The sequence below is a fragment of the Castor canadensis genome, chromosome 4, assembly GCF_047511655.1.
Source record: "Castor canadensis chromosome 4, mCasCan1.hap1v2, whole genome shotgun sequence".
Taxonomy (NCBI): domain Eukaryota; kingdom Metazoa; phylum Chordata; class Mammalia; order Rodentia; family Castoridae; genus Castor; species Castor canadensis.
The window spans coordinates 154,899,935-154,915,310 of NC_133389.1; the positions used below are offsets into that span (position 1 = coordinate 154,899,935).

Genomic DNA, 15,376 nt, shown 5'->3' on the forward strand with positions numbered 1-15,376 from the left:
AGCAATGGCTAGGCTAGCTAAGCCATTTTCAGGGTGTAAAAATATACCCAGAAAACAAAGTTCAAGCAATAAAATATACTCAAAGCACATATTAGATAAATGTAACAATAGTGTAAGCCCACCTTATTCCCAAATCTACTAAAAGTGGTTTTGACCAGGCATGGTAAAATAAATAGTAAATTAGAATAAAACAAAAGAAATTACAAAACAAAAACTTTAAATTCCTGCCTGTGCATTACACAGTTTACTTGATTCAGTTGTGTTTAAATTATTGTGTCATCTACTGAGTATTTCCCTGCCCTTAATTTTGTGAAAATGTCTCCCAAAAAGTAGATGGTGCCCAAAAAAGAAAGGTAAATTTTAATGTGTTTAATTAAAGTGATAAAATGAAAAAAAAAATTTTTTAGAAAAGGCATGTCTTTTAGCAGAGGTTAGACAGCATTATGGAAAAAAAATGAATCAGACATCTGCAGTACAGCACTGAACTTTGTTCATCCTGACCATTTTCAATTTTTCTTCAATGGAAAAATCCTCAATCATAGAACTGTATATACCAAGGGTCTACTCTACTTAGGAGCTTCAAAAGAATGTTTTTATCCCTAATGAACAATGAGACTCCTTTGGACACAAGTGGGACACTATCACTGGGAGGTTTTGTCTATTCCCTTCCTCCTGAGACACAGATCCAGACAGAACAACTTTCACACCAATTAAAAAAACATGCAGATCAGTTACCTGCAAGGTTTCTGCTTCACTTCTTGATTGAATTGGAGAGTTCAATCTCCAATTCTTTCAAAAAGTGATTCCAGTAAACATTTTTTAAGTAGAGAAAAACCTCATAGTTATTGTTTCCTTATAGATCTGTGTTACAATATTAATTTGTAACAAGTAGGCTTATCAAATCATAGCCAATACATTTAGTGTTAGAGGTCCGATGAAATTCTCTTAGTTTTCATCTGAGCCTATTGACTTAGAGAAAAAAGAATGAATAAACATGATGCTATAAAAGAATGTCAGGATAGTGAGCTATGGTGTCTCACACCTCTAATCCCAGCTACACAGAAGTGGAGGTAGGAGGATCACAATTCAAGGCCAGTGCTAGGCAAAAATGCAAGACTCAAAGGGCTGGGGATGTGACTTCAGCAGTAGAGCACCTACCTAGCAAGCATGAGGCCTTTGTTCAAACACCATACTACCAAGATAAAAATGTGATTATCACCGCTCCTTAATCTTAATAGTGTTTACAGTTGGAGTTCCTGAGTTCCAACCATGTAAGTTGGAAAAAGGTCACTGAGACTCATGAACCCCTAGTACTGCCTTACCACTGCTGATATTTTAAGGACCATCTTTAGAAAAGATTAACTTGACAAAATGTAATGTCGAATGAGGGAGGAACTGGTATAGTCAAAATACTAATTTGTTTCTTCCCTTTTTCCTTTCCTTTGTATATTTAAAAATCCAATGTTGATATTCTGTGTTCCATCTATTTTTGTAATAATAGTACATGCCACCCACAGTTTGCTGGGTATTTTAGTTTTTATTCCTTTCAAGCTGTTACACAGAAAAGGCATTTTTAGGCCTAACATTTGTAGAAGCTGTAACACCAGAAAATTCACATTTGTGTTGGAGAACAGCTAGCAGCGCCTGTTGTGGAGTAAGTGTGGTGCTCCAAGACAATAATAAGGATGGAGGCAGTATCCCAGGGGTTTACTCTAAAATCCTATTAAGCATTTGAATGGTAATGAGGTGCACCAACACTGTAGTTTCTGAGGAATCTTGTGGTGGATTGCACCCTGGGCTGAGTATTAGCCTAAGTGCAGTTTGCCTCTGATTGTTATTACTGTTCCTGCCATTGCTCTCCTCTCCCCTTTGTGCTCCTCTCCTTCTACACTTCCAACTCAAGTACACCTCAGTCAAAATTGCCCCAAGTCTGCCCAGTGTCACCCACTGAATTAGGCCTTTCCTCCCCACCTCAAATCAAATGTTTCTGTTCTGTTCCTTGTTCCACTAAATCCACATTCCCTTGAGTCTTTCAAGGAGACACATAATAGCATAATTCTTCCTAATGTGTATCCTTCTGGGAACCAGCATGCATCCGTACCTTCTTACCGTAGAAGGCACTGTCTGCAGTGGTGATCACAAATTGAATTATACCTTCCTATTTGACTAATGTTGATTGGGTATCTCCATTGTACAGTACACACTATCAGGAATGCAAAGATGAATGTGCTGATTATTTCCCTCAAGAAGAGTCTAAGGTAGAAGTCATCAAACTCTGCCTTTAAAGGGCCCAATAGTAAATATTTGGGGCTTTGTAGGCCATAAGATCTCTTTTTACAATCAGTTCCATTGTAGTGAAGAAGCTGCCATATATAATCCATAAACAAATTGGCATGACTGTGTTCAATAAAACTTTATTTACAAAACCAGATGGTGGGCTAACTTTAGAACAGAGCCATAGCTTGCTAATCCTTTGTCACAATCTCTTTACCCATCTTTTCAGATCTGGCCTTGGCAGAATCAGTCCCACAAAAAAAACAACGACAAAATGGTAATTTTTAAAAAAGGCTACTTAACCATCAATGAAGTAGTGACTAGCAGACACATTGTCAACATTCCCAAGTATATATAAGCATGTGCCTTGTACATTCATTGAAATCCAGAAGTACTATTTGTAGGAGATCCAAATTCTAGACTTTAACACTGCTTGTTTGGATCCAGAGGAGGAAAGTCCCTTACAGCATAAGAATATGTTGTTTTAAATTGTACCAACACTTATTTCATCACTTTAAGGAAAAAAAACCAAATGACTCATCTGAATGCAGGAAATATTAATGTAATGATTGTAATAAACTCAAAATAGCTGAGAAGATGTTGCAAATGAAGAGGGAGAAGAAAAAGAGAGCTCATGGAGGAAATTGTCTGCAGCCTAGTAAGAGAAATGCAGATGAATAGATGATAATAGATGAATGAAGACAGGTAATTCAATGCAAAAGTAGTATGCAATAGATGTTATATGGGTATTACTTAATGTAATACTAAGTAATGGATAAGCCTAAAATGTTAATGGATAGATAAAAATAGTGAATGTGTATTTCTTGGGTCACATCACAGCCCAGTAAGACTTGGTAAGATGAGAATGCTTCATGGGTGCTGTTTCAATGTAGTGATTAAGGGACATAGGCTTCTTCTATTGGTGACTAGGCAATGTCTACCTCTTTATCACTAGGCTCTTGGGTGGTATTTGGAGGAAAGGAGCAAGAGTAAACAGTACATTATCTCTTAACCTCTGAAGCTGGGAATGACACTCATCATAGCAACTCACATTCCATTGGCAAGAACCCGTCTAGGGCTGCACAGTGGTGAGAAATGGTGTCCAAGCGTATGTCAGGAAGAGAGTATTCTCCACCACCATTTAAAAAAGCATGGACAGATCCTAGGTGACATTTGAGGTGGACCTTGGAAGAACAGTAAAACTTTAACAGGCAGGCTGGGTTTTGCAATTTTACAAACCAAAACAGGGAAGCAGGTAAGACCAGGACTATGGTCATGGACCAGTACATAGTCTTGGGTAGTAATGTGCAGTAGGAAATGACTTTACCTATCAGGATCATAGTCTTTTATTCTGTGAGCAATTCTGTACAGCTTAAGTGTGTTAGTGAGACCCCCAATGAAGGTTCTTATCACCATTTTCTACATTTAAAGACTGAATCTTGGAGAACTTGAGTAATGTGCCCAAGTTCACAAAGCAGAAGGAGCCAGGGGTAGAAATGTACAGTCCTGCTGTAAAAGTAATTCTCTTAACTAGAATACTTTATAATGATTTCACACATTAGTTAATATTGTTTTCACACATTAGTTAATATTGTTATTGAGAGTATTAAATGAAATAATGTACATAATGCTTAGCACATGTCTGATACATACGAAAAACCTCACCAAACCTTAACTTGTCCTTGGTTGCAGCCATGTTTAGTACAGAATAGCCTGGAAAGGTATGCATTTTTATTAAGTGAGGAAACCAAGATGCAGACACCACTCTTTTGTTTATAAACTCAAGGGTTTTCATTATGGAAAACATGCAAAAAAAATTGGTCTTCTCCTCTACTTTGTCTAAATAGGTGCACTGTATCTCAAGGGTTTTGTTGTTGTTGTTGTTATTTTAGTTATTTTTTGCTACTCATGTAAATCCCTAAATCACCATATAATTCAGAGTAGTCATTATATAGTCTTGTTTGCAGAAAAACAATATTAAGGCATAAAACACATGGTTTTCTTAATCTTCCACAAATCACAGATGATGAGTATGTATCAGTTTATAGCGTAGGAGAAGGTAGTCAAGATTCATGGACTTGATTCACCAGGGTGGCCAGAAGGTCACCAGGGTAGGTACACATTAGCAGGCACACATTTTCTCATACAGGGTGCAGTCATGCTCTTAGAAATCCTTCCATTAAGGTGAGGCCTGATTTATTTCAGGGCTGGTTTATGCGTTGGTAAAAATTGTGTCTGAGAGATGGACTGGAGCAAAATCAGGCACTAAATAGTTCTGCCTCCAGTTTACTACAGCTTCATTTGTTCTTTGTTTATAGACCTATTGCTTCCCAGTGACGGATGGGCTGAGAGTGAAGTACCACCATCCCCACCCCCACATCCTGGTCTGGAATTGGGCCTTGCAGATTACAGCCACAGGTATCGATAAAATGATAGATCATAAATGTTCCCTGTTATGGTTTTTCTGGGAAAATTCAGCAACCTTATTTTAACTCTATTTCTTTCCAGAATGGAAATCTCATAGTATCTATAATTCCCTTCCAGTGAAAGCTTCTCATAGCTAATAGCTTACATTGTTCATATTTTGCTTCCTGAAATTTGTTAAGGTACACTTTGTTATTATAATATCTAAAAAAATGGTTGAATTTTCTTTTACAAGTTTGAAAACTAGACAGTGTAGCTGAAAGAAAAGTTATATAGAAAAGTATAAAACAAAACTGAGAAAACATAAAGCTTAGGGATTTTTTCCCTTTTTATTGGCAAATCTTAAAGGTATTTTAAAAATAGATGTTCCAAGAAAGTTAATGGAATCTAAAAATTAAAGCAGCACCATATAATCTAAAATATTGAAAAAGGTACCCAATATTATATCCATTCTGTAATAGAACCTAAAAAATCAATAATTTTTAGAATCACACAAGCATGAGAGAGGGAGATTTACTAAGCATACATACTATTTGACTAGTGGAATTCATAGATTTTTGTTCTTCTGATGAGTTTTAAAAATCATTAAGTTGTCTCTTTGCTATTTTCTGTATTTATTATGGCTGTTAAAAACTGTGTACTTTATTGCATTCTATGTCCCATGATAATCCTGTGAAATTTCTTCGTTTTTCTTGCAGCAATCCTGGTGTCATTCCTATTATGCTTTTTAACACAACCTGCTAAAAATAAAGCAACACAAGAGTATAGCTAACTCTATTAGATGGAAACTTACCTATATTTATCTTTGATTCTTACATTTTTTTAAATTAGTTATCTTATTCCAACACAATTTTGTGAACTAGGTTGGTAATCACAATAATGTTCTAGATCAGTATCTCTGGGGCTTTATTAGAAGGAAACGTGGACGTATTTATTTTTGTTCATTTAATTCCATTGCCTGTTTCAATCCTGAGTTCAAAATGGCAGTTTGGTGGCATTTAAAAATCCATCTTTTAAATAATTTCCTTCATTGAAATTTACTGTATATTGTGTATACAGTGTGTGCAAAACCAGTGGAATGGCACAAAGATGAATCTGCCCTCAAGAAGCCAGAAAGCTAATGGCAAAAGTGACAACTAAAATACAAGAAATGACCCAAGCCTTGTATGCACATATGAATAATAAAACAATAAACAAAACAAAACACTGCAACCAAAAGTATTGTGATGGGAAAATAAAGATTCTCAAACTCAAAAAAATAAAATAAAATAAAATAAAAAAGAATATCTAAAGTTTAAAAAGATTTTTAATGACTTGTTATGACAAAAAAAGTCACAAGTACAGCTAAAAGCCAAATGACAGAGAAAATATTTGAGACATTTATCATAGATATAGGCCTAATCCACTCAAAATATTAGTACCACTAGAAGTGTCTGGAAATAAATAACCAAATATCTAAGGGAAAAATAAGAAAAGACATGTACAGACAGTTTGCAAAAAAACATATGAAGTGATACAAACGTGTAAAGATGTTCAACTTCATTCAAAATAAGACAAATGCAAGCCAAAACTATGCTAAGTCAATACTGAGATACTTTTCACTTATCAGATTGGCATGAGTTCATAGCTTGACAGCAACTTCTCTCCTGTTTTGCCAGTGGAAATGCAAAATGAGACAAACCCACCCCATAGAGAAGAACTTAGCAAAAGCTACCAGAACTGCATATTCATTTACCCTTGGATCAAGCAATCTCATTTCTAGGAATTTATCTCAAAGATTCATCTTCCCAAATCCAAAGCAACATATGCACAGTTATCCACTATGGAATAAATAAATAAATAAATAAATAAATAAAATACAAGATATAAAGTGATACTTAGCAGAAGGTATAGAGAAACTGCTCTGGGCATCTGAGGCAGAGGTGAATTCTTCCAGGCAAAGGAATCAGGGAAAATGCTATAGTAAAACTGACATTCAAACTGAGCCTTAAATCATGGGTAGAGCATGGGCATGAGATGAGCCCAAGAAGGAAGGGAATGTCGAAAGGGAAGGGTGGGCAGAAGGAGCAGCATGGAGATGGGAAGTAAGTTGATTTTCACAACTTGTATTGTGACTGATTGGCCAGATGATAAAGCCCAGAATGCCAGAATGAAGTATGTAGACTTCATTGGGTAGATAGTAATATCTAATTAACAGACAATAGGTGTGGTGAAACCCAGGCTTCCACTGTGTATGACATGAATTGGGCATGAAGCTTGCAGGTGAGAAATCTTCAGGGGAAAGGTAGTTCAGAGATACCACAAAGATAGAATTATGAGGATTTAGCAACTGTCTTTGGGACTTCAAGATGTCTTCCCTTCCCTTTCTGCAAAACACATTCTTCTGTGATCTTGGGGTGGAGAAGGGACAAGAAAAGCTTATTTTGTACCTCACGCTGTAAACCTTCACTTCATGGTATAAATTAATAACTTCCTACCTTTCCTCCCTAACCTCCTGTGTTTAATTTTCTGTCCTTACCACTTTGCTAGAACTTTCTTAAACATCAACGTTCACTTCCTTTTAGCCAAAAGTCTGATATTTACTCACACTTCATCTGCTCTTTTGTCTGCAGTGTTGATTATTAAGTCATTCTTTCACTCCCTCATGCATTCAAAAGTATCTCTGGAGCTTTGAGCCAGACACTGTCAAAGGTACTAAAATGGATCAGAAATGATTCCTGCCAGTATAAAAGTAATATCCTCTTAAAGAAACAGACACAAAGGTAATTAGGATGCAGCCTACTAAACATTAGATACATAGTGCCATGGGACCCCAGAGGCCTGAACCACTAGCCCTGCCTACAGGGTCAAGGAAGGTTGCACAAGAAAGGCAGTTGTTTGAGTGATCTCATGGAGAATGGAAAGGAGCCCAAGAAGCAGAGAAGTGGCAGGAAGATCAAGTTAGTTTAGGAAAACCAAGGGATAGGAGAGGGAGTGTATTCAGTGCTGCTGAAGCATATGGCATCGGGGGCAGAATCGATGGAAAGGGCATTGCATGCCTTGCTCCATGAGCACCTTGCTTCTCTAGAGAGCAGTGGGGAAGCACCGAAGGGTTTCAAGCCTGGGATGACAATGTCAGGTCTTGTAAAATTTCATTTGTGGCAGATGAGATGGATGGGGGACACCATAGACAAGGAGACTTATTAGCCTTGGGATGAGAAGAAAAGAGCAGGATATGAAGAAAGGGAGAAGAAGTGTGGGTGGAGAGAAAAGGGACATTTTTGAAGGAACAAGTCCTAAACCTTACTACTCTGCCCCTCCTGGGAGCCTGTGACCTGCACCATCCTGCACTCTGCTGCGTTGCCTAGGTGACCAGCAGCAATGGGGTTTGGATGTGTGAAGCTTGGGGTGGAGGAAGGATTGGAAGGAAGCCAAGAAGGCCGAGCAATGTCTCAAAGTCCTGTCTTTCAAACAAAAACTTAAAAGCCCTTTAAAAGAGAAAAGTGGTGCTGTAGGGGCGGTACTGATCTTGTAAAGCAGAGAACTGCTCTTGCATGAAGAGGGAAAACCAAATTTGAGCATACTTAATGTCTTTACTTTGAACCAAAATGAAATCAAGAAATTACTGAGCCTATTTCTATCATTATGCCAGAGATTATTAGAGAAAAACTTAAAATGTGTGTGTCTAAATAAAAAACAAATACAAGGGAAATACATTTCAGACAGAATACTGAATATTATTAACAGTGTGTTTTTCTCTACTTGTTCATATTTTTTTATTCTCTCTCTCTCTTTACCTCACATACATGACCTGCATTTATTCTCACTCATACAAGCCAATTGTTGGAGCCTAATCATGGCTACCTGTGACATTTTTTTTTTAGCATGCCTCTCAAAATCTTCTTCCCGTGCCTTTTGATTTCAGACAGTTTTCCTTGGACATTCACTGCTGGCTCTTATGTGTCTTTCATATTCCTGGTTTATCACCATATTCAGGACCCTGGCATATGTTTCATGCTACCCTTATTTATTCATTATGCAGCATAATTTGACATTGAGTATTTCTATTTGATGGATTCCCGGTTGTTCATCTGAAAACACAACCTTTATATAGGACATGTCTTTGGCCTGCTGTCAACTTCCAGCTTCCCATAGCCTCCACTGCAGCCCACTCAGTCATGAGCACAGGCTAGCTCCCTTCAAAATTAAAATATGTCATATTTTATAGTTAATCACTGTGTCAGCCTCTTACACCCAATGCTTTTGATTGTAGCATAAAATTACAAACCATTTTACTAGTCTAACTTGTATGTCTAAAATATTTTACATGAGCTAATTCAATACTGCACTTGTTCTTTCAGTGCACTGTATGCTCCCTTTGACTCTAAGCCCATACTGTCTTACATTACACTCACTTCCCTCCTTAAATATCTGTCAATCTGACTTCAACCTTATTTTGCATTTCCATTCTGTGCCATGGCAAGAGGTATCCTTCTACTGAAAGCTTTCAGATTACACACTTGGTCACATTCAAAATAATAGTAATAGATGTTATATCATGATCAAATTAATGGACATAACCAGGCATGTGTGTGTGTGTATGTGTGTGATAGATAGTATATTTGTTAGCAGCTTTTATTCCTTTAGTCATCCTTGATTATTTTCTAATATTTGTATAAAAATTGACTTTATTTAGACAGACACTAAATAAAGTGGCATTGCCACTTTATTTTTAAAATGGGGATATGGATCATTATTTCTCAAAATCTGAGAAATTTTGAGCCCTTATTCTCAAAATATCAGTTATTGCCTAGTGTGGTGAGATAATGAAAGACAATGAATTAGTGTAACCAATATTTTCCTTACTTAGGTGGATTCCCACAGTCTGCCTTAAGCAGAGTATTTTGAATGCAGTGTGATCCTTGTTTTAAAGAGGAATATTCGTGTTGGTCCTAAGCCTCCTTCCTCAAGGCTTTCATTATAACATACAGCATCTGTTTTGATTAACTACTTGCTTTTCTTTTCTTTCATGATATGCACTGCTATGTTGAAATAAAAAGCTTACCTAAAATGCAAGTTGCATAGGAGATTGTGAGCAAATCTGTACTTCAGATGGGAAGGGTTGATTTCTGTTAACTTAATAGCATAATAACTTGTATCCTAAAGTGGGCACCATTTTAGCCAAAGCTTGTGGCACTGGACCTGACTTGGCTCTTGGCCAGCTGTGTGACATTGGAACATCAGTCCTTCTCTGTGGGCCTGAGTCTTATCTGAAAGATGAGGTGACCTTTAATCCCTTCTAACTCTTAAATTCTTTGATTTTATGAAGGCCTTGAGTCTTCTGACACTAAACCCACATTATCACAAGAGATCAAAGGATGAGAAACTAAGTGCAAATAAAGGTCAAATAACATATGTAAAAGCAAATGCTTCCACAACTCCAAGACTCAAGGGGAAGCTCATGTGGTCAGAGCATCTGAGAGTTCCTCTTGAAAATGGGCTGAAAAGATGTGAGTATTGCTATTAGACCACACCAGCATCAATAATACTAAATAGGTCAAGGATTCTTGTATATAAAATTGGCATATTTTGCCATCACTAGATTCCACATCTAGTATACTTTATATGTCAGTGACTTCATCTATTCAGAATATACTCAGACACCAAGAAAGAAGCCCAGAAAAGCTTCATCACTCTAAAGAGTAGATTTAAGCTTCTTGAGAAATTTTTCTGAAAACATGTGCCATCTCTTCACTGGAGAATGCCCGGGGACCTCATTCAGAGACTACTCTAACCCATAGAAATAAAAGAAGAAACTTAGCTCATGTTGAGTGAGTTCTTATCTGTGCTAGGCACTAGTCTCAGTATTTAACATATCTTAATTTACTTAATCCTTACAACAGCCTTACAGAGTAATTCTATTACTATCCATTTTATGGGTGAGGAAACTGACATTTCCCCAGTTCCCTAACCTATCACACGGCATTGCTTTTCTGAATAGAAGGGGAGAAAGGCTGTTTGTCACAGCCTTCCTGAGAGTTTGACCAAAACAGAAGTAGCCATGAGAATTTAAAAGGCATAGATAACTATAGAAGCTCAGAAACTGATAGTATTTGGTAAACAAAAGCAGGTCTATTTTCTCATGTTAGCTAACCATTTCTGTAGCCCTTACTGTAGCCTGACACTGTCTTTGTACTTACCAAATCTCAACTCATTCTGTCCTCTTAGATACCTATAAGTTAGAGAATATACTTATACTCATTTTATACATAACTACAATGAAGTACAGAGAGCTCCAATAATTTGCCCATGTCACACAGTGAGTAAGATCCAGAGCCAGGATTAAACCGGGTCAACCTGCTCTGGTGCCCTGATTCTTGAGCACCATACTGTGCTGCCTGTTACGGGACTATCTTCATCTGTCCACTGAATTAAAATACTGAAGTGTTTACTTACTCAGTAATATTTTTATTGCTGCATATTAGTTTTAACACTGCTATCAGGCAATATTAAATATCTATGACTGATGAGTTCCAAGAACAAAAAACGAAACTCATTCTGGTATGTTTCCTTTAAAAATAGAAAAAGTAAATAAATAAGTAAAAGTAGAGAATCCCCTATACATTTTCAAAAGATTGTCATTCAAGTTATTTTTATTGTTTTGTTGTTTAAAATATCAGTCTCTGTTTGAGAAATACAACCTCAGTCAGTCGGTTCATATTTCCTGAAGATATTTGGTTTGAATCTTTGTTGTGTATGAGCTTAAGACAGAAGTTATGTTGAAATGAACCATCATATGTACTTTCTCAACAGACAAGAGTATCAACCAGGAAAGTGGCTGTAATTTAATTTAGGAAAAGAATATGAACATAATTTATTTCTAGATCAGGATATAAGCCATTGTCTATAATTCCTTTATATAATGTCTTCCATCTTCAAACAAAATAAATAAAATATTCAACAGAAAGAAAATTCTAAGATTGGCCATAAGTATCCAGAACCCCTTAATGGACATTTGATATATTTTGTGTCTAAATTGTCAACTGTGCTTCTGTGACTTCCTTTTGGTATTACTGACGGGCAGACTATCTGCTCAGCACTAACATTAGTTTTAGAAGATAGACCTAAATAAGGTAGAAAACAAAACTCCCACAGCCATCAGTCATTCAGCAAAATGTCTTCTCTGAGGATACAGCCCTTTCACTTGCTGTTAAAGGAAGGTCATACTTATCCTGCAGAAATCTCTTGGCCCACTTTTGGGCTCTGCTAATGTCTGCTGACATCCTTTGAAGTGCTAAAACTTCCCAGGTACCCCTCACCCACTTAAAGTTATATGTGATACAGCAGAATCCCAATTAGCAGAAATCAGTGAAGAGTAAAACATGATATTAGCCAGAGAATATTTTATTTAAATTATGCTGCATGATAAAATACATGAAAACAGAGTTGCTACATCTCATAAAAGAAGCCTGAGATTCAAGAGTTGGTTGAAATACATGGCTAGGGGCTACAGAAAGAGTGACTAGGAGCTGTGTTCAAAATGAAATCTCTTTCTCTCTTCCTGAGATTTTATTCTAAACCTAAATACAGCATTTGGCTTCTTTTCACAGCTCTGGGGTGGATTCAGCAGTCTATTTTCCAGATCAGCACATCAATCTCAGATCTGTGACACCAGCCAGGCAGCCAGAATCAATTAACCTGAAAGCCTCGAAGAGCATGGACCTTGGTAAGCAGGGGGAGGTGACATCCAGGTCAGCTCTCCAGCCTCAACCTATCTATCTTCCCAAATGTCCAGGTCTTGTTTCTTCATCTCAAACTTCAGGGGCAAGGTCTGCAGAAGCCCAGGGGTGAGGAAAGGATAATGGCCATCCTATCTCCTGTCACACATTTAATTATAATTATACCTTTATAAAGGAAAGAGAGTTGATTTATTTTTATATAGTGGTCCAAGAAATATCCTCCCTTTATAGGTCAGGAAAACAGGATTCTCTCTGGAGGCTCTGAACACCATGAGCATCTTTAACTCACGTGCCTTACTATTTGTGCTCTGACTCCTGCCAGTGTGTTTATTTGTAATAGGCATACCTGCTGCGGGGCCTGGGGAGATGAGGCAATAAATTGGTGACTTCCCATCCTTCTCTTCTTCTCCATGTGTGATGGATAGGGAAGGCAGAAGTGGAAAAGGTTCGTTTCCTGAAAGGCCCATTCTCCAAATCCTATGACACTGGAGGGAAGGAGTCTCCCCTGGGTTTACCAGATCAAGGGTATCAGTCATCACCCTGGGGTGGTGCCTGAACACCACTGAAGTTCTGAGCACCACAAGGAATTTCTTGGTGACTGTTGGCTTCCAGGGCAGCCTGTGTCCTTCAGACTCTGGGCCATGGGACCCTGAAACATAGACATCTAAGACATTGCTGTCCTCCTTTGCGTTCTAAAAGAGAGAGTGAAAAATAAATTCTTAGCAAAATGTTCATTCCTTCCTGAATGTTCAGAGGCCAACCTGTGCAATTTTATTTTCTCAAGACATATTATATATTTCATTAATAGCAACAAGAAAATAGAACGTACAAAACTGTGTACTCTACCAATCTGATAAATAGTGCTTATCTGTTGTTCATTTGAAGGTGTTCAGAAAAATCTTCAATCATGATGAAACAAGAAAAATTGATTCTATTTTCTATAAATTAGCCAAATCGCTGGGAAACATTTGCTCTAATCACCTATAGTGAAGCACAAATAGAAAACCTTAACAAGGAGGCTATCTTGAGCACCGGTCATAAGGGTGTTTTCTCAAGCATGAACCTCTGACAAATCAAAGGAATAATGTATGAAGTGATATCAGTTATTACTAATAATTTAAGGAACAATTTAGCTTTATGAAGTGTTTGATAAACACTTCCTGTTCCATCACCTTAGTTTCTCTATAAAAAAGATGCATGAATAAAAACTGCTTTTAATTTTGAGGAGAGAAATCTATTACTGTTTTCCTCACTTAATTTAAAAAGTGGCCAGTGTTATGGCTCTAAAAATCTCTGCAAAGGATTAAAATAACATGACATCATTTTAACTGAGAGAAAAAATGTTATCAAATCTATAAAAAATAAAACATGAGCCATGTCCAAAAAGTATTTCTGTTCTTATTTCTCATTACTGAAAACTTTATTTTTGAAGTTTATCTTTTAAATTAAAATAATCTTTATAAAATATGCATAGCTATCAGTCATCCATTGCATTTTATTGTACATATCCCACAAAAGACAATAATGTGTGTTCAGTTTGCAAAATCAGGCAAGTGATGAGGTATGGTTTGAAGGACATAAATACAAGACCAAAAGCATTGGCTAAAATGCACCCTACAGTGGAAGTACTCAATAACATGCTACAAAAACATTTTTAGAGTGACCATCAACATTGAGCCCTTTCTAGGAAGTTTAAAGTTTTCTAAGGAGCCTGTGGGAGGGAGTATTCTAGGACTATCCTGGTTTCTTCTCACCAGAACAGACAATGAAGTGAGCTTAATGAATGTGTGGACTCTCACAGTGAATCAGCCCAGAGATTCCCCAATGGTAAACATTTGGAAGCATCTTTCCTCTTTTGATTAGGAGAACAGAATGTTATGTGTAGTGCAGTTTACCATAGATAGCCCTAGGTCAATGTGAGGCACTCTATTTGCTAAAGTAAGGTTCATGAGATGCTTATAAGACTAATACTCTCAGGAGGATGAGAATCCATCTTTAAAAATCCTGAAATATTTAGGTTAAATACTAAATTCAACTTAATTAAAAAAATAATAAATTCTGTGGGAATCTTCAAAGGTTGTAAGCCCCATCGGTACCATCTTTGTTTCGTTTTTGCTACTGAGTCTTAAGCTTACTTAAGACTCATTTTAATGAGTCATTGATACTCATTTTCATTGATTAAATTCATTTAATTGATTAATTCTTTCCCATTAATTAATATTAATGAGTCATTGTTCATATGTTCCATTTACTTTTTTCACTTATATTTCCTCAAACAGGCAATACCTATTATGAATATAATAGGCTCCTTACCCCCCATTATCTTTCCCTACTTACCAGATACAAATACAATTTAAAAACAGTTTGTTATGTATTATCCTTTTTATTTTTATTTTTGTGAGTATTGGGGTTTGAATGCAGTGCCTCACACTTGTTAGGCAGGTGCTCTACCACCCGAGCCACATCTCTACTCCTTTTGACTTTAGTTTTCAAGTAAGATCTTGTGATGTTTGCCAGGGGCTGAACTTATACTATGATCCTTCTACCTAGAGCCTCTAGAATAGCTGGGATTACAGACAGACCCCTCCATACCCAGCTGTATTATCCTTTTAGGAAGCCCTCTATCCATTTGATTTCCCATGGATATACTTGTTTATGATACATGTATTTATTTGAAATAGTTGCTTGGTGTTAAATGAATGAGTCTTGATTTATAGTTTGCTTTTCTCTTCTCCCTGTAGATGGAATTTGAGCCTAACTGAAAGTTTTTATTTTGTCTGGGTTTTTGTATCCATTTGTATTTCCTGTTTTGCATTTTATTATTTATGTCCTTTGCCAGTGTTTCATTTCTTAATTGTTTTTCTGTCTCATTTTTGGAATATTGCTATACAGGTTGCAAGTAATTTCTTCTGATCTATTATTTCTCATTTTTAGTTTGAACTTGATAGTCATTACCATGA

At 36.7% G+C, this 15,376-nt stretch overlaps 1 protein-coding gene across 9 annotated transcripts in view; it reads left to right on the forward strand.

The window, feature by feature from the left end:
- Positions 1-15,376, forward strand: part of Pard3b (par-3 family cell polarity regulator beta) — a 977,771-nt gene that overhangs the window by 577,755 nt on the left and 384,640 nt on the right. For all 9 annotated transcript variants that reach the window (XR_012447363.1, XM_074071526.1, XM_074071528.1 and 6 more), the window contains 2 exons: positions 4,593-4,692; positions 12,288-12,403. Coding sequence is in view for 8 of the 9 variants with exons in the window: in XM_074071526.1 (XP_073927627.1) it covers positions 4,593-4,692; positions 12,288-12,403 (216 nt within the window). In the remaining variant the exon portion in view is untranslated. The remainder of the gene's footprint in view (positions 1-4,592; positions 4,693-12,287; positions 12,404-15,376) is intronic.